The sequence below is a fragment of the Pelobates fuscus genome, chromosome 2 (genome assembly GCF_036172605.1).
Source record: "Pelobates fuscus isolate aPelFus1 chromosome 2, aPelFus1.pri, whole genome shotgun sequence".
NCBI classification, from domain to species: domain Eukaryota; kingdom Metazoa; phylum Chordata; class Amphibia; order Anura; family Pelobatidae; genus Pelobates; species Pelobates fuscus.
Window position 1 is genome coordinate 366,514,277 of NC_086318.1, and position 23,948 is coordinate 366,538,224.

The 23,948-nt window shown below is 38.3% G+C and overlaps 1 protein-coding gene across 1 annotated transcript in view; it reads left to right on the top strand.

The window, feature by feature from the left end:
• Positions 1-23,948, top strand: part of LOC134586353 (protein kinase C-like) — a 53,280-nt gene that overhangs the window by 5,934 nt on the left and 23,398 nt on the right. The window contains exons 2-7 of the mRNA XM_063441826.1: positions 1,564-1,734; positions 2,858-2,979; positions 4,522-4,584; positions 5,136-5,271; positions 5,757-5,933; positions 6,548-6,676. Coding sequence (XP_063297896.1) covers positions 1,564-1,734; positions 2,858-2,979; positions 4,522-4,584; positions 5,136-5,271; positions 5,757-5,933; positions 6,548-6,676 — 798 coding nt within the window. The remainder of the gene's footprint in view (positions 1-1,563; positions 1,735-2,857; positions 2,980-4,521; positions 4,585-5,135; positions 5,272-5,756; positions 5,934-6,547; positions 6,677-23,948) is intronic.

Genomic DNA, 23,948 nt, shown 5'->3' on the forward strand with positions numbered 1-23,948 from the left:
GGTGTTGTGGACAAAAATATTAACCCAATTTATGTTAGTAAAATGCCTATTTACTCAGCATAACTACAATCAGCATTATTCAACTTTATATGTGATTTACCTAAAATGGCCGCTAGGGTGTTTCCCCTTGACATCGACTAACACCCTTATTAACAAGATGGCGCTGGAATCTGGGGGAGACCTCCAATTATTGATGTATTATTCCATGTTATCTCTGACAATGCATATGGTGTCATTTTGCTTTATAAGGGGCATGCCGTCCCCTCAGAATAAACATTCCTCAAGTTTTTCATTAACCCGAAACCTGTGTCTGTGTCTGGAGCATGCACGCATTACTTCTTAATTTGGCCCGGGGGCAGATACGCAAGGTAATCAATTAATTGATTGTTTCCACATCAATTGGTGAATAAAGTTTGCAAATTAAGAAGGCCAGTGAGTGCCCTTCTATGAGTGTATGTATTGTTAAAAGGCTGGAGGAGCACCTTAGCAAGTAAAGAGTGAGTGGATTTGTGAGTGGTCTGACATCATATTCTGGCTCCCGGCATCACTAAGCAGTGCGAGGTTGCTGTGCTATAGAAGATGCCGCCCGCCTCGTGTGGGGGCCCGAAGGTGGCCAGCCGTGCCATAGGTTCGCCATCGCTGCAATAAATTATAAGTGGTGCCAATGGTTTAGATATACCATTAGAATGCTAAACACTGTGAATGAATATGCTTTTGTCACAATCTATCTGATATATTAGCTTCAATCAGCCATATCTGGTACAGAATGCAGTATATAAACAGGGCAGGGATTGGATTTGTGCACAGCTACTCTGTTGTGTTTTTTATCAAGTTAGGTGTAATGAGATCATAGGGCATATTAAAGATAGTTTAAAGGAGAAAGGCTAAAAAAACTAAATACTAATGTATTTTACAAGATATGTCTGTAATATAATAACGACACCGTAGGTTTCTTAAAGGGAAACTATAGTGCCAGGAAATCAAAGTTGTTTTCCTGGCACCATAGCTTCCCCCTGCCTCACAGCCCTCACCCCCATGCTGCAGAAGGAGTTAAAGCCCTGTCGGCGCTGGTTTGGGTTTGCCTCTGCTCCTCCCCTGCTGACGTCATCCGTCAGGGAAGACCTAATGCATATGCACGGCAATGGCCATGCTTGCATTAGTATTTCTACCATAGGGGGTTTAACATGACACTGGATGTCCTCATGCATAGCGTGTGGGCGTCCAGCATCAGTTAGGCGACCAAATGTCACCTAAAAACCCTCTAGTGGCTGTTTGGTAGAAAATCACTAGAGTTGGAGTTTACCCTCAAAGGTAATTATCGTAGTTTATTAAAGACTGCAATAATTACCTTTGCAGGGTCAAGGAGCCTGGAACTATGCACCCAAATCACTTCAATGAGCTGAACTGGTCAGGGTGCCTATAGTGTCCTTTAAGGTAAATATAGCTTGCTACATTTAAAACATTTGTGTCAGTTTTCCTTTAAATACATCATGCTAATAGATATGTTATCACACAAGGATTGACACAACATTCTGAAAGCCTTTTTATTTATGTGTCATTCAGGTCTTCCTGGCATCGGATAAAACAACGAAGAAGGTGGCGGCTTTGAAAATAGTGAGAAAGAAAGACCTTCTCACTGAAGCCTGCGAGAGGACACTCACTGAACGTCGAGTGCTGGAGATGGCAGCCGGAAGTCCTTACCTAACCAAAGCCTATGGAGCGTTTCAGATCCCGGTAATTCCTTAATGGTCATAAATCAACTTTCCATTAACAAACCAACCAGCAATATATCTGCAGATGTTTGCTTTAAATTTTCTGTGGCAAATTGGTTTATACTTTCTAACCCATACCTAGCTCGTTCACTATCTCCATCCAGATTAAGAAAGATTAGCAACTCATAATTAGAAAGAGTAATTTTTGCATTATCCATTAGGCTACATATGGAATGCTCAAATTTGTACTTATTTTGTGTTCTTTGCATATTTCACATGGCTATATTTTAAACATTTCTTTCAAAGTTTGCAATATTAATTGTGTTTGTGCTATGTATTTTGTTAACTTGATGTGAATAGCAGTTACAGTACTAGAGAGATGCTCAGTCCCTTAAGCACTAAAAGTGCTGAACTCTCAAGTGCAGTGTCAGAGGGATTGCTAGATTCCTGGCACCAGTGACACTAAAAATAAAGTGCCAAAGGAATGTTCCATCTCTCAGGAACAAAGATAATCAGCACACTCAACCCTAGGAGTCGTTGCAGAGGGTTCTCAGGTCAGTTTCAATGCAGTTGATCATGTTTGTGCTGGCAAGAACAAAAATTATGTTTCAATGCGCCAATCTCAACTTGATGCCAAAACGCTATAATTGTGTATTTGCCAACATTCTGAACTCTTGCACTTTGAAGTTTCGATATTTCAAAACTTAGGTGAAGAATTGAATTTCCGATATTTCAAGGCTAACAGGAAGCAAAAAAAATTGTGAATTTGCCTATTCAGGAGTGATCAGTGGTATCTCCAAATTTACTCTTAGAAAACATCTAGTGTCAGTTTTGGGTTACATTTTGATTTATCTGTTATTTTTTTGAATATAAATATATATATATGTATATATATATTCCAATATTAATACGTTTTAAGGATTATAAATCAAGGCATTCATGTTTCCGCATGTTTTTTTTTCTTCTCAAAATGGCATAAACACAGTGATCAACGGCACTCCATTACAGTTGGTTCCTTAAACAGAGCATCGTTTTTTTTTTCACAGCTCTAGGATTTAGATTGCCATAGAAAAAAATATTGCAAAGTACGAGAAATATGTTTTAACAAGTTTTCTTTTTGATGTTTAAGTGTTTGTGTTGTGAAGTATATCCCATTGTATTTTATTGTCAACCAGACCCATCTATGCTACGTGTTGGAGTATCTGCATGGTGGTGATCTTGACAGCTTCTTGAAAAGAAACCTCAGACTGGAACCTTGCATTGCAATGTAAGTCTTAAAAGACAATGCTTAAAATGGAGACCGGACGATGAGAGGGGAAATATGGGTCAGAGCAATGAGAAGATTTAACAGGAAGAAATATGACAAGGGCTGAGGAAAGAGTCACATTTAAAGATTTTTTTTGGAAAAGAGGGTCGGTAAAGGAACCCTGAAGTTTCAAATAAAATTCTAATAGTTTGAATAATGACCAAATCACCCAGCATAAACATTCACAGATTAAAAATATCATTAAAGTTTATGGAACAATGTTAAATAATGTTTTTCTATTAAAAGAACAGAAGTACAATTCTCAACATCGAGCCACTGTATATAATGACAGGAGGATTGGAAAGGAATTAATTTGGGTGGGAGTGAAAGGAGACAGTTATCAATAAACAATATACAGCTGCCCACCACCACGTTTTCTACTATTAGCATTGGTTGGTAGACACTGGTGAATGCCATAGATAAAGAATTTAGAAAAATTAGGAACATCAGTGAGTCTGAAACATATATACAATAAATATACTCTGAATATAAATATTCTACAAAATGCTAACTCAGTATGAACCCATGTTGCGTGATGATGTAGAAATGTGTGGGCACATACACCTAGTGTTGCTAAGAAACAAGCATACAATGTATAACAAAATGTGTCGGGGTATAAAAACAACGACATATAAACAAGGAGGAAAGGGTAGAAAGAGTGAAGCTAATCTCAGCTAAAGCATAACTGTACATGAGTCCAATCGATCATCAAACGTAGAAGCCGAGAATCGACAAATAGGAGGAGATGCAGGAGATAGAGGACTGTGGTTGCATGTGATTGAAGTGTCTAAGGGTAAACAGTGAAATCACAGTGTGTGCTGCATGCAACCAGTGATCAACATGTAAAATTAGAGCAAGTATGCCGGTGTGTGAGTTCATACAGTGATAGACAGTACAGAGTGAGAAAGACAAGCTGGTAAAAAAAAAAAAAAACTGTAATTAGAGGCAGATCAAAGATATAGATATACCGAGGAGCTCAAAATAGACAAAAACCTACTGCAACTGGTGCTAAATAGACTCATAACATATAATACTGATTTTACACATAACACTAGGCAACAATATGAACAACAGATAAGCACAAGACATTTTGCATACAACCGAACATGTAAGAGCTATGTAAATGGATGGAAAATTGCCACAATGAGTAATAGCAAATATAAAGGAAGCTAGTCAATAAAAGGGATAAGAAGATGCCTGCTATGTATGGTATAGATGTCCTAACAAGGTATACACGTGTTATACAGAGAAATATTATTGAAGTTTGCAATAGAAACATATTTGATAATAAAAAGTATTCACACCAGTAATACTAGAAAAAGTATATGTGACAGTAAGAAAAGTGAATAATGTAGGCAGGAGAGAGCTCTGATTTTATATATATATAAATTATTACAGTGGATTTTCCCTAGGTCAGCTCATTTAGGAAGATCTCATTTTAAGAAGTAAGTTCATTTTATATTAAATACTTTGTTGATTAATATTTGAATTCTTGTTTATTAGATTCCTCGCTGCGGAGATTGCGTGTGGACTCCAATATCTCCACCAACACGACATTGTGCATCGGTAAACACATCTTCGTTAAGCGATATATTTATAAGCTTGCTCTCTCTACACTGTGCTGTTCCTTTTTTATCCATATTGTTTAGCTACATTTTTACCTTTCTCTCAGGTGAGTTAAGATTTTTTGCTCTCACACTTCACCTGTAAGAGGGCATTATACAAACCGTTTCAACTTTACACGAAGAAGAGGCTTTTTACTTACGTTTGAGAAAAACATGTACTCGTGTGGGGCCGAGCAGAAAAAAGGAAGGGCAGGATAAGAAAGAAAGAAGCAGAATGGTCATTTCTAGTCCACCTGATTAAGAGAAATGTACAAAACTGCATTAATTAAAACTTAATTACAAAATCCTTTTTTAAATTGTCTCCTAAATTCAGGTATAAGCAGCCTGTTCATTTCTCTGTGAATTGATGGGGCATTATTTCATTGATTGGCTATAGCTCATAAATAGATTTGTACATACTTCCAGTATTTTACTATTAGTAAGCCATGTAAACGACCTGTTTCATGACAGATCTTCAATAAACTATACATCTTATGATATTTCTCTCTACAGAGACATAAAGCCAAGGAACATAATGCTGGATGAAGTGGGTCACATCAGGATAGGCGACTTTGGACTGGCGCTGGAGATGCACGGCAAGAGGAAAGCAAAGGGTTACGCAGGCACTGTAGATTATATGGCTCCAGAGGTAGGATTGACCATGGCTACTGTTTGGGTTTGAGGCTACATGACTTGATCATATTACACCTCACCAAGAGCAACAATCACTCTGTAGCTAAACAGATCTTTATAGCTATGAAGATGAAGAACTAGAATTCAACATTTCTATCAATGCTCATGTTATTCTCCTTTGTAATAAGGTATTATGGTTGATATTATAATGAGCATGGGTTAACATCTTTATTTATTATGGCTGATGGCAACAGTGCTTGGCTAGGTCCTGCAAACTTTAAAGACAATTCTTTAAAATTGAAAAACACCTTCAGTGATTGTCTATACTGTCCCAACCAGTCATATTGCTCCGAATCATTGCACATTTGTAGTGAAATATATATTTTTTATAAGTTTCCTATTTTAATAGGCAGACGATGAGAACAGCATTATATTTGACAGTAATACCTTCTTTCCTGTACGGAAACACTTGACTAATAATTTCTGAAATTATGTTGGCAGATGCGGAAAGGAAGAAAATACAATGCTGCAGTAGATTGGTGGGCCTATGGTCTAATCCTTCATAAACTGGCCAAGAGAGCATTTCCAAAAAATCCAAATGCTGCCCAAACAATGCTTCATGACACCACAGACCACCCTGAGTGTCAAAGAAAACAGGTCAAAGATCTCGTGAAAAAGGTGTGTATGATCCGGCAGTCTAGATTAATGTCCTGAAAAAGAAAACAATTCTATGAAAAACTTACTCTTTGCACAGCTAAAAAAAGAGAACATATATTTATAGAAAACTATTAACAAAGAGTGACACGGAATGGCCATAAATGACAATGGTATCTATATATGGTAATATCGAAAAAAAGATAAATTAATTCAGTCAAATGCTTATAGCTCATACCAGCAGTCCATCGCTGGGAAGATTCCTTATAGTCGTATAAGACAGGATAATATTTAAGGAGGGGATTTCAGGAAATAAAATATATACACAACTAAACAATCAAGAACACAGTGATAAAATGACTAAAACTAGAGAGAATCGGGAACTGATGCTGGGTTAGGTAGTGTCTCCTATTGAGAGCAGGAGAACCTTAAACACTGCATTCAACATATGAAGTCGAGTGGAGATAAAAGCGAGTGTACTAGTAATAATCTTGCACCTTTGATTCTTAGAATGTCCCTTTAACCTTGTGATGCTGCATACAGATTTACAGATATCTATATTGTGTTTGCATGTGTTTTAGTAAATGAATAAAGGCAGTGGCGGTTTTATTGTTGACATTCTACTCTTCCATTTGCAGCTCCTGTGCAAAAATCCATCTCAGCGCTTGGGGGCAGCTAGCAGCATCCGATTCCATCCTTTCTTCCAGTCCATTGACTGGGATGAGCTGGAGGCTGGCAGGCTAGATCCCCCCTTTGTGCTAAGAACAGTAAGTATACGGAAACTTCAAACAGAGACCAGAAAAATCAATGTAACAAAATGAGTGACTAGTTTATGAAAATATAAGAGGGACGATCAAAGGGCTAATATGGTGTGACCGTGGATTACTGGTTGTGATTGGGACTATGTATATCTGAGTATTATGGGGTAATTGGAAACAATATCTAAACTTGGCAGCACTGCAAGCTCTAAAGTGTCCACTCCAGCCATATCCATACACCGCTGTCCTTAACCAAACAGCTGTGCCTGTCCCTTTGTACCCAACTATCTTGAAAAACCTCATAGGAAAGCACGGTGTGGAAGGTTGAAGAAAGAGGACCCCGATCCAGCACCCAGGGACCCTAGCGCTGGAATCAGGTAAGTGGTCATGGCCTGGGTGCAGTGGAAGCATAGGGAGACTGTAGTGTCAGGAAAACAGTTTTGCATTCCTAACACTATAGTGTTTCTTGAAGCAATCTAGCCTTTAATTTTTCCTTTTGTTCATTGGCACTATGGCTAGAACACTGTGATAATAGGAAAATTACACCAGTTTATCCATATAGCTTTTGGCATTCTGCAATCTCACTCTTCCATCTTTTACATCCGTATTGGTGTTCTTATACTGCTTTCTAGGAATGGTAACTCTTATTGGATGTGTTGTTGTACAATGTGTAAATAGTACAGTAACTTCTTATGTCTTCTCTTTATAGCCACCACTGGAGAGCTTAATATCACGAGTAATACAGGAGACCCTAACATCTCGATACGAAGCATTTACTCCATCTATTCCACCAGAGCAGCGGCAGTTGTTTCTTGGATTTTCTTTTAACACCCTCTCCTAGCCTACTGCAGCATTGTGAATTTTCTTCAACATCTCTTTCCCTGACAACGAGGGACCATGAAGAAAAGGTAAAGTTACGGCGTTACGTTGTCTCCTGGGCTGTGGGTAGAGAGCTCCAAGCTGAAAGGGATGAGGGTAGACCTGCCCAGCGTTTTAGTTGTACTCCAGTCACCTTTTGTTTACCTAGAAAGCGATAGTGCTGTAACATCAATATCACAGTCAGGGTTTACTTTCTTTTAAACTATGATTTGTGCAGTCAGTGAAGTAACTGGCTGTGTCAGTGAGATTTGGATTTTGTTTGTCTGTACAGGCAGTGATGTAACTGCTCTGTCAGTGTTTTTCTTTTCTTTTCTTTTAACTATACAGGCAGTGGGGTAACTGCTCTGTCAGTGTTTTTCTTTTCTTTTATTTTAACTATACAGGCAGTGGGGTAACTGCTCTGTCAGTGTTTTTCTTTTTATTTGTATGTGTGTTATTTTAATCTGTACAGGCAGTGAAGTAACTGCTCTGTCAGTGTTTTTCTTTTCTTTTCTTTTAACTATACAGGCAGTGGGGTAACTGCTCTGTCAGTGTTTTTCTTTTCTTTTCTTTTAACTATACAGGCAGTGGGGTAACTGCTCTGTCAGTGTTTTTCTTTTCTTTTCTTTTAACTATACAGGCAGTGATGTAACTGCTCTGTCAGTATTAGGTTTTATTTTTTGCACAGGCAGTGAATTAACTGGTTGTGTCATTTTTTTTCATTCACAATCAGCAGTGAAGTAAACTGCTGTAAGATTTCATTTAATTTGGTTTTAGCAGCAAATAGTGAAAGTAACTGGCTGCTGTGATTTTTTATTTGATTTTGCATTTTTTCTTACAAACTGACTGTGATGGAAAGAAGCTGCACAAAGCTAGCTGCCGCACTGCTTTTTTTAATACTAGGTCAACGTTAATTTAAAATGCCCCACATTTCTTTTCATTCTAATTTTTAGAATTAAAAAAAAATGTTTTTGCACAGTCTCAGTTTCCCTAAACTCCAGTAAGTAGGCAGGCCCGGACTGGCCATCAGGAAAACAGGGCAAATGCTGATGGGTCACAGTGGCCATGAACTGGGGCCGACCAGGGAGATCACATCCTCTCCCTGCCGGCCCCTCCACGTCGGAGTGCAAGGAGAAAGTTGCGCGGTCGGCAAAGAAAGGGTTCCACAGTAGTCAGGGAGATCAAGCCTATGTACTGCAGGGGAGAATGCAGTGAAATGCTCCCTGAAGTGATCAGAGCATTGCGGTGGGTTACCAAAGCAACGAAAGAGCACCGCTGCTGGTGCAGTGCGCCCAAGAGGACCACTGGGGATCATTATTCCCATCCCTGGCCCAAGGTAAGTGAAAGAGAGGGGATCGTAACAAATTAATATAATTAATTACTACTGTATGCTAATATTTTAAGCACCTCTCCACAGTACAGCCCCTAAACCCCACAGTGCAGCCCCTTTCCCACTACTATACAACCCTTTATCACCCCACTGTGCAGGCCCTTATCCCTCACAGTACATTCTCCATTCCCCCCACTGTACAGCCCCTTATCACCCACAATGCAGCCACTTACCACCCCCACAGAGCAGTCTTACTCCCCACAGTAGCCCCTCACAATACAGGATTTTACCCACTCACTGTGTAGCCCCTTAGCCCCATAGCCCCTGAGTGCAATCCCCTACCCCTCCTCACTGTTTAGCTCCTTACCCACACAATAAAGCCCATTATACCTGCAGTGCAGCCCTCAGTCCCTTACAACCCCACAGTGCAACCCCTTACTCTACACAGTGCAGCACCCATAACCCTTACTGTACACCCCTTTACTACTCCTTACCTCTCATAGTGCAGCCTTACCCTATACAACAAAGTCCCTTACTCCCACACAGTGCACCCCCTATCCACCACAGACATAGTATAGCCCATATCCTCCCATATACTAGAGTCCCTCTACACACACACACACACACACATACACATTACATCCCCTACCCCCTCTACACATTCTGTATATTCCCTATCTACAAATACACTACAACCCTATTCCCCACACAACCGGCACACACTGCTGCACTATCCAGACACACACTAGACTGCGAACAGCCCCATCCACACAGACATACACACAATCCCACATGCACATTGCACCATATGCAGCCTACCCAACACACATTAACACCATAAGCAACCTCCATATGGATACAACATCACATGTAGTCTCTTCTGTATACACATACAAATACACACACACTCTACCCTGTTTTAACACTGTCACTCTTATGATCTCTGGTTTGTGCCCCACTCATGGGGAAACCAGAGACAAGTCACCAGCAAACACAAAAGACATGTATCATTAGAATAGCTTTCACTGTGTCAAACACAGGACATTTTGCCCAAGTGAGTGCTCATTATTAGGGCCCTGCAAATGGGCTGCCCTGTAGGGGAAATGTCCTGACATGCCCACTTTAGGGTCAGTACGTGCCAATGATGACTCCTATTGAGCTGCTCTGCCTTAAAATGCTAGGGCCGAATTATTGTCCTAGTCTGGCCCTGTAAGTAGGTGCCTATTCGAATAATTAAACTACCAGGAGTTCTTAGCCACCAGCACTATGTGCCAGTGGAAATACTTTTCCTTAATAGTAAGGTGCTCTGTAGTATGCCAAATCCATCTAAAATTTACACTACTAGGGATGCCCAGGTCTAGTAAATATGTAATGCCTGTCTTGCCCCTCAGTCCATTTGGAAGTAATGGGCTAATATGATTCGTGGAAAGCCCCTGCTCTTAAACAAATGAAAAGCGTGACATTTCCAATAACCCAGCCAGTAACTTTTAAATTAAAGATAACCCAGACATGGGTTTAAATAAGTGGAAAAATTACCGCCTCTGTAGCTGGGGTGGCTGCATCAGTGCCTGCAGGGTTTGGGGGTCCATCGGGTAGTCCACCCATTTAGCAGCGTGACCCGGCCCCTTTAACCCCTTAAGGACCAAACTTCTGGAATAAAAGGGAATCATGACATGTCACACATGTCATGTGTCCTTAGGGGGTTAATGTCGGCATCCAGCGCTGGGAGGAAATTATTAACTTCACCCAGCTTACATACCGCGCGGGATAATGAAGACGACAGATATGTAAATTACAACTATAGTATTGATATATGTGTATCAATGTATACCAGTGTGTGTGTGTGTTCCAACCCAGCATCCAAGAGACGTCATTGCAGCTTTAAACTCATATAGACTTAAACAAGAAATTATGAGGGCAATGAGATCCAAGTCCCTACAGGACTCTAAATATGAATCCATATGATAGTTGTTCCAGGTAAAAAGAAGTAAAATTCAAGGGAGGGGAGCACTTGAGCACTGAAAAAATAGATATTATTAGTATAAATAGTAAGGGAGAAGGATAGGGAAATTAAATAAATAATAAACAGAGAGAGTTTATTACACTTTAAGTAAATAATATTGGACATGAGCACTAAAGATAAATAATACAGGGGGAAAGGAGAGAGAAGGAATCTAGGTAAAGAATGTAAAGCAAATTTTTTTTTCTTTTTTTTTTTTTTCTCTTTCTCTTTTTTTTTTTTTTTCTCATTCATATTATTATCCCCGCTTGAACTCAGGGTAACTCGCAGATTTCTTACACGTTTGATAGAATTGTTAGTATATCCCATCACCTAACCATATAGGGTGGTTAATCTGTAAATTTCTTCCCTCCTGACATACAGGGGGAAGGAACGCAGGGATATTTATGGCTCCTATGGGAAAGGAACCATTTATTTTAATGTTAAATGTAGGGGTGCAATGTCTTGTATGTTATGTTATTTTTTGGTTGTCCAGACTGAGGGGAAAGGGGTCAGATAGAATTAAGTTATGCTTAGAATAGCATCTCTCAATGTAAGGGGGGTTAAATACACCGCAGAAAAGAGTTATCCTCACCGATTTTATTAGGAAGGAGTCAATACATATATGTGGAATACAAGAGTCACACTGGCTAAAAAATGACAAAGATAGGTTTAGCTCAAAAGAGTTCCCACATATTTTTAGATCCTCTATGCCCAAGAACAAGAAAAGAGGAGTAGCAATTATAATTTCTGCGAAGATAGATTTTAAGTTAATTCACCAAGTTTCAGATGACGAAGGAAGGACTCTCATAATAATTGGAGAGATAAACAATCAGAGATACACAATTGTAAATCTATATGCCCCCAATAAAGCTCCCATAAGGTTTTTAAATAAACTGGTGAATAAAGTCGAAAAAATTAAACAAGGGGAAATAATATATATGGGAGACTTCAACTGTATACTAGACCCTGATATGGACAGAAATAAATAAAAAAAAAATGAGAACAAGAGACAGTTAGAACAATCCTCCCAAAAATTTAACGAGGTAATTAAAAAGGCAGGTCTTATGGATATTTGGCGCATATGGCATCCTATGGAAAGGGATTATACTTGTTTTTCCTTCCCGCATCAGGTATATTCAAGAATAGATTACATATTGACAGAAATAAATATTGTTAGAAGGGTCAAGAAAATTCTGATCACTAATATCCCATGGTCAGATCATAATGCTCTAATTTTAGAAATCAAAGAAGAATTTGTCAAAACTAGATCTAACTGGAGATTGAATGAATACTTGTTAAAAAAACCCCAAAATGTGGACACAATACAAAAGGCTATAGAAGATTATTTCAGAGAAAATAATAATTCTGAGATCTCCTTATCTACGCTCTGGTGTGCGTTTAAATGTACAATCAGGGGAAGCTTTATAAAAATGGGCACAGAGGAAAAAAAAAGAAACTTACAAAACTTGGCACAACTTTATATAGATTATGATAGATTGGAAAAACAGAATTAAAAAAAAATATCGTTTGAAATAAGTAAAGAATCAAGAAAAATAAAAGAGAGTATTAATAATATATTGATAAACAAATCCAACCTTGCGTTAGAACGTTTAAGAAGAAACTGGTACTATAAAGGGAATAAAGCGGATAAACTACTAACAAATAGATTAAAAAAGGAAAAAATTAAAAAAATTATTTCTAAAATAAAAATAAACGGAGAAGAAGTAGTCCTGTCGCCAGAGAAGATCGGTAACGCATTTCAAAAATATTACGCAGAACTATATAATCTACCCGGGGGAAACAATACTGATGATATTTCCAAATTCTTTACAGAACTCAAACTCCCGTGTATAACAGAGGCTCAACTGGAAGTATTAAATGAACCTGTCTTACAAAATGAAGTAGAATCTGCAATTAAAAAATTAAAATCAAAAAAAGCACCAGGACCTGTCGGGTTTAGTAACTGCTTTTATAGAACCTTTAGGGGTAATATAATAGAACCTCTTACCAAACTATTTAATGACTTTATGTCATACGGAAATATCCCCAGCAAACTGTTAAAAGCCCACATAGTTCCAATTCCAAAGCCTGGGAAAAATTTGGAATTAGTAATAAATTATAGACCTATTTCATTACTTAACAGCGATATTAAAATCTACTCTTCTGTTTTAGCAGTCAGGTTATCTAATGTAATAACAAGTATTATTCATCAAGACCAGGTGGGGTTTATATCCAGTAGAGCCCCAACTTCTAATATTAGGAGATTTATAGATGTGGCAGATTTGGCAACCAGACACAAGATCCCCCTCCTTGCCCTGTCATTAGATGCCGAAAAGGCCTTTGACAGGGTAAGGTGGGAGTTTCTGGAGAAAGCCCTATCTGGCTTTGGAATTCAAGGTAATATCACCAGGGCTATCATGGCTTTATATACAACTCCAACGGCTAGGGTAGTGGGAAGCGGATTTTCTTCCGAATGGTTCCAGTTAACAAATGGAACAAGACAGGGTTGTCCCCTGTCCCCAATATCATACCTGATTAGTCTTGAACCATTAGCACACAAAATCAGAGCTGATGACTCTATAAAAGGAATAGAACTAGAGAAGGAATCATTAAAGCTTACAATGTATGCAGACGATGTGGTACTTACTCTGAGAAACCCCGTGAAATCCATGTAAAAGGTCATGGATTCTATAGAGGAATATTCATTCTATCCAGGATATAAATTAAACTTAAGCAAGTCTACAGCACTTTCATTCAATCTCACGTTAAATATTAAGCAAAAGTTATTTGACAAATTCGGATTTAATTGTGAAAAAAAACCATGGAAGTTTTGGGCATAGAAATTACTAATGAACCGAATAATATGATGGAACAAAATTTTTTAAGGCTAATGAAAGATACAGCAAAAACCCTGAATAATTGGAAGGGAATTGAAGTATCATGGTGGGGGAGAATAAATATTATAAAATTCTATATATACCCAAAGTGGGTGTATCTCTTCCGCATGCTACCCCTTTACTGTTCAGAAAGCTGGCTATCTTTAGCACAATCAATTATTAATGAATTTATTTGGGGTCAAAAACGTCCTAGATTAAGTAGAAACCATTCAAAGTTAAAGATAAAATCGGGTGGACTGGGAATCCCACAATTAAATCATACTTGGAGAGTTTGTAACATAGCACAAGCAATAATAACCCAATCCGATTTAGCAAAAGAACAAATCTGGTTTAAAATGGAACAGAGTCTACTTAACGATGAAATAAAGGAGGATATATATTCTCTTTTCTGGAAGACAGATCATAGAAAAAACCTTAGACAGGGTAATTATGATAAGGGCTTGATCCTAAACAATTTAATCCCCATATGGTATAAATTAAGAAAAGATCTAGACTTACAAGACAAACTGCTTACTAGCATTGATTTTAGACAGCTGCAAAAAAATATAATGGATCTAAACATCCAGAGCTGGATCAATGCAGGGGTTAACAAAATCAACAATATAATAGATAATGGTAAGATAAAAGATTTTAATACCTTAACAGACGAATATAAGCTACAAGCTAAAGAGATATTTACCTATATGAGAATAAAGGGGTATCTTAAAGAGCACTTATTAAAAAATTATTCAGCGAAACATTTAATACTGGAAAAATTATTAAAAGACCATACTATTATTAAAAAGTTAGTCTCAAAGTGTTTTAATTTAATCGAAACTGACCCGGAAGAAATTATTGGTCTAGTGATATCAAAATGGGAGAAGGAAATAGACAATAACATAAGTTACGATGACTGGATGAAAGCACTGAATTTGACCATAAAAAATGTACACTGTCTGAACCTAGTGGAACTCCAATACAAAATCATGAATAGATGGTATTTAACGCCAGATAAACTTGCTAAAATGTACCCGGATGCATCGGATAAATGCTGGCGCTGCGGGGAACATAAGGCAGGAATGCTACATATATGGTGGGAATGTGGTGAGATAAAAAGATTTTGGGATATGGTAACTATGAATATTGAATCATGGACAGGAATTAAGGTCGACAAGAAACCACAGTTATTTTTGTTACAACTATATATGTCTCAGAATTTGGATCAATATGTTGTCTTGATAATTCATACACTGTTAGCAGCTAAAACATCAATTGCTAGGAAATGGAAAGCCAGAGAAATCCCAATATGGGAGGAAGTAAAATCACAATTAATCTATCAGTTGAAAATGGAGATAGGGATAGTTAAAGAACCAAGTACTTTGAAAAACTGGCTAGGTATCATACAGGAAAATTAGTCTATAGATAAACCCTGCTTACATTTGATATAAAGATAGCTAGATACTATAATAGGAATGTAAAATTACTAAATTAAAATCTAATCTGACTCAAGAGAGCCCTCAGTCTGGACTTTTTGTTTATCTTTGTTAATGTATAGTTAATGTTTTGTATGTTAGATATGTATACACTTGAAAATTTTATCACGTAATTGCAATATGAGAAAATGGTAATGCATATTATGCTGTATATGTTTTATATAATAAGAATAGCTTTCACTGTGTCAAACACAGGACATTTTTGCCCAAGTGAGTGCTCATTATTAGGGCCCTGCAAATGGGCTGCCCTGTAGGGGAAATGTCCTGACATGCCCACTTTAGGGTCAGTACGTGCCAATGATGACTCCTATTGAGCTGCTCTGCCTTAAAATGCTAGGGCCGAATTATTGTCCTAGTCTGGCCCTGTAAGTAGGTGCCTATTCGAATAATTAAACTACCAGGAGTTCTTAGCCACCAGCACTATGTGCCAGTGGAAATACTTTTCCTTAATAGTAAGGTGCTCTGTAGTATGCCAAATCCATCTAAAATTTACACTACTAGGGATGCCCAGGTCTAGTAAATATGTAATGCCTGTCTTGCCCCTCAGTCCATTTGGAAGTAATGGGCTAATATGATTCGTGGAAAGCCCCTGCTCTTAAACAAATGAAAAGCGTGACATTTCCAATAACCCAGCCAGTAACTTTTAAATTAAAGATAACCCAGACATGGGTTTAAATAAGTGGAAAAATTACCGCCTCTGTAGCTGGGGTGGCTGCATCAGTGCCTGTAGGGTTTGGGGGTCCATCGGGTAGTCCACCCATTTAGCAGCGTGACCCGGCCCTTTTAATGTCGGCATCCAGCGCTGGGAGGAAATTATTAACTTCACCCAGCTTACATACCGCGCGGGATAATGAAGACGACAGATATGTAAATTACAACTTTGGTATTGATATATGTGTATCAATGTATACCAGTGTGTGTGTGTGTGCCAACGTGTGTATCTGTGTGCAGGGCTGGTCTTTGGGGTGTTCGAGCTGTGTGGCCACACATGGCGCCATGGAAAAATTAACACTCCAGCGTCTGACACAGCTCTTGGGGCTGAAATTAAGCCGGCAGAGGTTCCAGGAGCAGAGCCTGTGCTGGGGAAATGGTTGCGGTACCTGATCAGGGCAGCTCCATGTGGCAGACTGAATTGATGTCATCAGACAAACGGCAGCTCGAGCCGCGCAGAGTTGCCCTAAGAAGGACTGCACAAACTTCAGGAGGCTCTCAAGCAGGTACAGGGGATAGCTTCATCCTCAATGGCTGGTAGGGTGGGAGAAAGGAGGAGAATCAATGACTATCTATAGGTGTGATTAGAGTAGAAAGCTGTAATTCCTCTGGTGAAGAGAGTGGTGTACTACCTACGGGGGAGAGGGTGGGATACTACCTAAGGGGGAGAGGGTGGGATACTACCTACGGGGGAGAGGGTGGGATACTACCTACGGGGGAGAGGGTGGGATACTACCTACGGGGGAGAGTGTGGGATACTACCTACGGGGAAGAGGGTGGGATACTACCTACGGCGGAGACGGTGGGATACTACCTACGGGGGAGACAGTTGGATACTACCTACAGGGGAGACGGTGGGATACTACCTACGGGGGAGATGGCGGGATACTACCTACGGGGGAGATGGCGGGATACTACCTACGGGGGAGACGGTGGGATACTACCTACAGGGGAGACGGTGAGATACTACCTATGGGGGAGAGGATGGGATACTGCCTATGGGGGAGAGGATAGGATACTACTTATAGGGGAGAGGATAGGATACTACCTTTGAGGGGGTGGGGTAATATTTATGGGGGAGAGGAGGAGAATGGAGTACTATTTATGTGGGCTAGAATGTGGATATTATCTATGCTGGAGAGAAAGGGATACTACTAATGGGTGTGAGGAGAATGGGTTCCAGCTATTTGGAGGGAGAAGCTTTGAATTAGCTATTAACTATGAGGGGGAGGGGGGGGGCATAGGATATCAACTATAAGGGAGGAGAAATGGGTTACTAACTACCAATAGCAAAGAATAGGCTTCTACCAATAACAAGTAGGGGAGAAGAAAGGGCTACTCCCTATGGGACATTGATGGACATTAATGGGCTACTAACTATTGGAGTTTGGAATGGGCTACAGACCGTGAGGGGTACAAATTTGCCACTTAGTTCATACAGAAAGTTCCACACCATAAAAAACACCCCTGCATCCACACACACACACACACACCCTTTTAAGTACATTAACCCTTCACACACTAGTCTCTACATTCACACACAAAAACTCTAGACATACATATGCCCCTGCATTCAAACACATTGACACACACATAATACAATTCAATATTTTTTCTGTATTCTGATACACACTGTAGGAGGGGGATTGGTACTTATAAAATAAGGTCGGCCCTGTCTGTGTGGGCGTGCCAGTATGTTTGTTTATCTGTGTGTGGCTGTATTTGTGTGTGTGTCAGTGTGTGTGTATCAGTGATGGTATATGAGTGCATATGTGTTTCAATGCGTATGTGTATATGTACGTGTCAGTGTGTATGTGTATCTGTGCTTTAGTATGTGTGCATATATCAAACATTCAAATCCAAACATCAACACTACATACAAACACACCCCTGCAATCAAACACCAACACTACATGCAAACATATCCCTGTATTAAAACACCAACATTGTCTACAAACACACCTTTACATTCAAACACCAAATCTACACACAAATATACCCCATCATTCAAACACAAAGACCTCACCCACACCCCTGTATTCAAACACACTACACACAAGTATGCCACTGCTTCCAAGAGGCAATAATATATACAAATACACAACTGCATTCAAATGCCAACACTTTACAAACACTCCATACAAAAAATAAGCGTACATTCAAACACACAAAAAATTTCCACAAAGTAAACCCAACATGGATGGTCAAATTGTAGCTGTGGGAGATGCATGACAGATGGGAATCTACCTTTTGGCCACCCTTGTGCTGGGGGAAGGCCCCCCTAATGTAGAGTGGACTGTGGTGCAAGAATTATTTTTGTCACCTGTCCAAAACAATTTCTTGCACCACAGTCCTCTCTACATTAGTTCCACCACTAATTTAAAGAAAAAAGAATTATAGGTGATTAAGTGAGTGAAGAGATATGTGTGAGAGGGGGTGGATGCATGGATGAATTGATGCCTGGTGGGTGGATGGATTGATGAAAGTGTGTTTGTGTGTATGTGTTGCATTGTTGATGAATTTGGAATGAATGGTGTGTGATTCTGTGAGTGAAAAGAGATGCGAAAGGTGTGTGAATGTTCAGTAACAGCGGTTGAAGCCTTGGTGCGGCGTTACTGCTCACATGGACACCCATGTGCTAATTCAACCATTTTTCTCACTGTAATGTCCTGCTTCTGCTAGAGATAGACAGAAATTGATGGCTGTGTAAGAGTTTGTGTGTGCATCTTGTATTGGTTATGACTGAGAAATGAAAGGTGTGTGATTCAGTGAGTGAAAAGAGATGTGAAAGGTGTGTGAATGTCCAGTAACAAGGGTTGAAGCCTTGGCGCGGCGTTACTGCTCAGATGGACACCCATGTGCTAATTCAACCACTTTTCTGAATGTAATGTTCAGTTTCTGCTAGAGAGAAAGAAAGTGAGAGGAATATTTTTGAATAGATACATACAGATCAACAGGCTGAACTTGCCTACCCATATGTGAGCAGAAATAGCAGATTATTGCTTGTAAAGTGATATTGTCATTGGACATGGAAGTGGTGGAGCATGCGGCAGGCACACTCTCTCAGGACCCTTCTGCTTTAATGTCGGGTGTTGCAAGCACCAATAGAGAGAGCTTGGCGTGTTCCTTAGTGCTCCAATTATAAGTCAGGTTTGAACAAGTATAAATCAGCAGAAGCTATGGACGGGTTGTTAATGAAGGACAAGGGAAACATGCATTCCTGCTAAAGTGGCTGTTTAGGTAAACGGCCCCCTCTCTGTGTAAAATAAAAACATATTTTACTCACCTTTTCTCCCATGCCACTCTGGTCTTGCCGCGCCTGGCCCACCTGGCACAGCCTTCATGACTTTTTTTATGCTTCTTGATGATCTTTTACCATAGGAAATTATTGGGAAGCTATTCTGCATGAACAGCAAAACGCTGTGCCAGTCAGCATCTCCTCACAGAGATTCATTGAATCAGTGTATCTGTATCGGAAACATTCAGCGCCTCAAATTCCTCAAACCTGTTTCCTAACCTCTCTAATTCCTCCCCAGCCTCTAAAATAACCTGGGGTGGGTTATATTTCCGTTAGCAGGTGAGAGTCGGCACTTAAGGGTGTGTGTGCCGGGCTCACTTCATCAAATTGGATTTTTATTTTTCAATAGGAAAACCCGGAAGCAGAATAAAACCACTACATATACTTTTCTATATGAGGGGCTGAGAGTGAGCCCCCAGATAAGGTGAACATATCTTGTTATGGACACAAATTAGAATTAGTAAAATGCCTAATTACTCATACTCATATTCAATATTTACTCAAAATGGCTACTAGAGGCAACCCCTCCCATCGACTAACTACCTTGTGTAACAAGATGGCGCTGGAATCCGGAGTAAAATCCTGTGATGACAGTGACATCACGCCTTGTAGGATGTGCATTAGATAAAACACTTACCGCCTAACCAATTATTGATGTATTTTCTCTGTTATCTATAGTTTTGCATATGATGTATTCTTGCTTTATAAGGGGCATGCCGGCCCCCTGAATAAACATTCCTGAAGTTCTTTCAGCAACCAGAAACTTGTGTCCGGTGTGAATTTACTTTAGGAGCGTGCACGCATTAAATATAAATAATTTGGTATGGGGCAGATATTCAAATCATCAAACACTTGGTTTGGTCCACAACAATATCTTTTAGAGGTTTATGGTGGTGGCTTTTATCCAGCTATATTTAAGCCGTTTTTGCTTGTAGAGATTATTGATATGGTACTTAACTCCTTAAGTGCTGGAATACTGGAAAGAGGATTCTTTGGTGGTTTATTTCAAATTTGAATTTAACCTATCAAGTGCTGGAACCAGTGTTCATTTTGTCAACTAACAATTTTAGCCAAATTTTAGTAGACACATTTTTTTTTTTTTAGATTAAGTCGACTACATCTAGACTAAAACGAATACAATTCAGATGACTTAAATACTACTAAAATTAAAATGGCTTTTTAGTCAGAACACTATGACTAAAACTAAATTGAAATTTGCCGCCAAAATTAATACTGCACAGATGGGCTGTGGAAGGGGCAAAAGAGACACACCAGGGCTTGGGAGAGATACACCTAGAGGGGCTGGGAGGACACAAAGAGGCACATAGAGGCTGGGGAAGGGGAAAAAGAGACAGATAGAGACTTTAACAAAACCCATCAGTGGAGATTTAATCGTCTAAGACTAGACTAAAACTCCAACAATTCAGATGACTTAAATACGATTAAAATGGCTTTTTAGTCAAAAGACTATGAATAAAACTGAATAGAAATTTGGTGCCAAAATTAACACTGGCTGGAACATTGGCTGGAACAATGCAAATTGCCATAATACAGACTATTGACTCGAGTATAAGCCGAGTTGGGGTTTTTCAGCACAAAAAATGTGCTGAAAAACTCGGCTTATACTCGAGTATATACGGTAATTACCACAATTCTCACAAGCCTAGTATGGCAGAAACACGAGCCCCTAATACCCCCAACGTTTCGGCACCTCCTGGTTGCCTTTTTAAAGGGTGTTTAGGCATGGGACAAAGCTCATTAATCTATACTCAAAACTAGACCAATCATTTCATTGCATATCAGCAATCTTTCTTATTCTTCTGTTATTGTTAATTTTTGTTAATATGAAATATGTTACAGCAACCTCTGTTATGACAATATGTATGGCATACTGCAACAATGCACAATTTCAGTGAATATCCTCTACCGAACCAAGCTGTTTCTTAAATATTCTATCAAACAACTGTCTGCACTCTTGTAAACTATACCCCTTCAGGACAGAGTCAATAGTGCACGTTCTGATCAAAAGAAAACGTAAACAAAAACTGGAATTTGCACTATATGTCTGTTCAGCCGTAATTCACCGCTGTCACATTAAGTGCACCCACACTTATTATATATCATTTTGTTCAGGAGAAACAGGGCTTTAATTTATCAATAACTATTCATATATGGAACATAATTTATTATGAATAAAATTTAAAAAAATGTGAGAAAATAAGATTTTTTTTAAAATTTGTATTTCTGTCTGCCATTTTAGCTGTGAATGTCATAATACTGTTAGGTTTTACTGCAAAAAAATGCACATATTTGTAATCAGCGATGTCTCACGAGTACAACAGTACCCCCCATTAACAGGTTTTATGGTGTTTTGGAAAGTTACAGGGTCAAATATAGAACGTTCCATCTTCAAATTGAAATTTGCCAGATTAGTAATGTTACCTTTGAGACGGTGTGGTAGCCCAGGAATGTGAATTACCCCCATTACCCCCATTTGAAAAAGTAGACAAGCCAAGGTATTGAAAGTGGGGTATGTTTAGTCTTTTTTAGTAGCCACTTAGTCACAAACACTGGCCGAAGTTAGCGTTCATATTTGTTTTTGTGTGAAAAAAGCAAAAAATGAATATTTGGCCAGTGTTTGTGACTAAGTGGCTACTAAGAAAGACTGGACATACCCCACTTGCAATACTTCGGGTTGTCTACTTTTGCAAATGGTATGCCACCATGGGGATAATTCTCATTCCTGGGCTACCATACGCTCTCAAAGGCAACATAACTAATCTGGCAAATTTCAATGTGAAAAGAATTAAATGCAAGCCTTATATGTGACTCTCTAACTTTCCAAAACACCATAAAACCTGTACATGGGGGGGTACTGTTATTCTTGGGAGACTTCACTAAACAAAAATATTAGTTTTTTAAAACAGTAAAACATATTACAACAATAATATAGTCCATAAAAGTGCAGTTCGTTTGTAAAAAATGCAAAAAAGTCACTTTTACTTAAAATATCATCGTTGTAATACAATTTACCAGTTTGAAACACTAATATTTGAGTTCAACGAAGTCTCCCGAGTAAAACAGTAACCCCTATGTACAGGTTTTATGGTGTCTTGGAGAGTTACAGGGTCAAATATAGTGCTTGCGAATTAAATTCTCTGCACTTTCTCCCTGTGTTGTCAGGCACATAATTATGTTAAAAGATTACTTAAATATACATGTAGAATTTTAATATATACCGGTATACATATATATGTATTTAAATTCTACGTGTATACTAATCTTTTATGTAATCATATGTATTTATCTATATATATATATATTTGTGGTTATTTGTATTTTATATATAGATAGATATATATATAGAATGTCATTCTATGTGTATTTTGTTACCAATATATATATATATTAATAACAAAATACAGTTAGAATGAAATTACACATGGATATATAATTTATATTAAATTTAGTTTCAATATTTTATTTATTTATTTTATTATTTTGTTTATTATTTTAATTATACGTATATATATATATATAATATATATATATGTAGATCTATTATATATATATATATATATATATATATATATATATTTATATATATATATATATGTATATATATATATATATATATATATATATATATATATATAGATAATAGATATACATATTATATATATGTAATGTCATTCTAAGTGTATTTTAATACTAATATATATACTTATATTAGTATTAAAATACACTTTGTATGACGTTACATATATATAATATGTATATATATTATATATATATATATATATAATATATATATACATATTATATATATAAAAAAATACTTTTAATTTATTTTTACACGTTTAATTTTTTTTTTTTTTATTCTTCCTACCAGCAGGGGGACTGTCTGATATTTCAGACAGCCCCCCTGCTGGCAAATCCATAGCCAGCTACAGGGGTCCATGTGTTCGCTCTTTGAGAGCGATCACATGGCCCCTGGGGGCCTCATTTGCCGTGGGAGGGCTGCCTGGGCTGTCAGGCAGCCCTCCAGAAGAGGATCGCGGCGGAGGTGAGTACCTCCTGGCTCCTGGCTCCTGGGGCAGAAAGTCGTTACGGCGTTCCATGCCGCCGCAACGGCTTCAAAGCCCATTTAAAGCGCGACGGCATGGAACGCCGTAACGGCGTTAAGGGGTTAATCATGGTTTTGAAAAGACTCTGCCTGGAATTACTATATAAAAAAGGATATTATTCTACCAATTGTTTGCACATTGTGTGTCTTACTCATGCTAACAGAAACAAACAAAAAATATTTATAAAATTGCAAACGGAAAAAGAAATATGCAGGTTAAACACATCAATTCACTAGTTAAATATTGTACGATGCTTCTTCCAAAATCCCATTTTTTAGCATCATAGACTTTAAGGTCAGAATGACTAAAAGTTGTTTTTTGAGAAAATCCACACACTTTGTTAGACAATATTTATGACATTTGTGATAATTCACTTATTTAATAAGACATAACAGGGGTTAATTCATGATACTCTGACTTGAAGCAAATGAAAATCCAAATCACAAAAGTGAGGCATAAATAGCCGATATGGACAAAATCTCCAACTTACAAGTAATCAGCAGCCATAATTTTGCCATTTGAATTTAAGCTACCGACATTTGGGAGTTTAATGAATAAATACAAAGAAATGTAAGGAAATAATTTC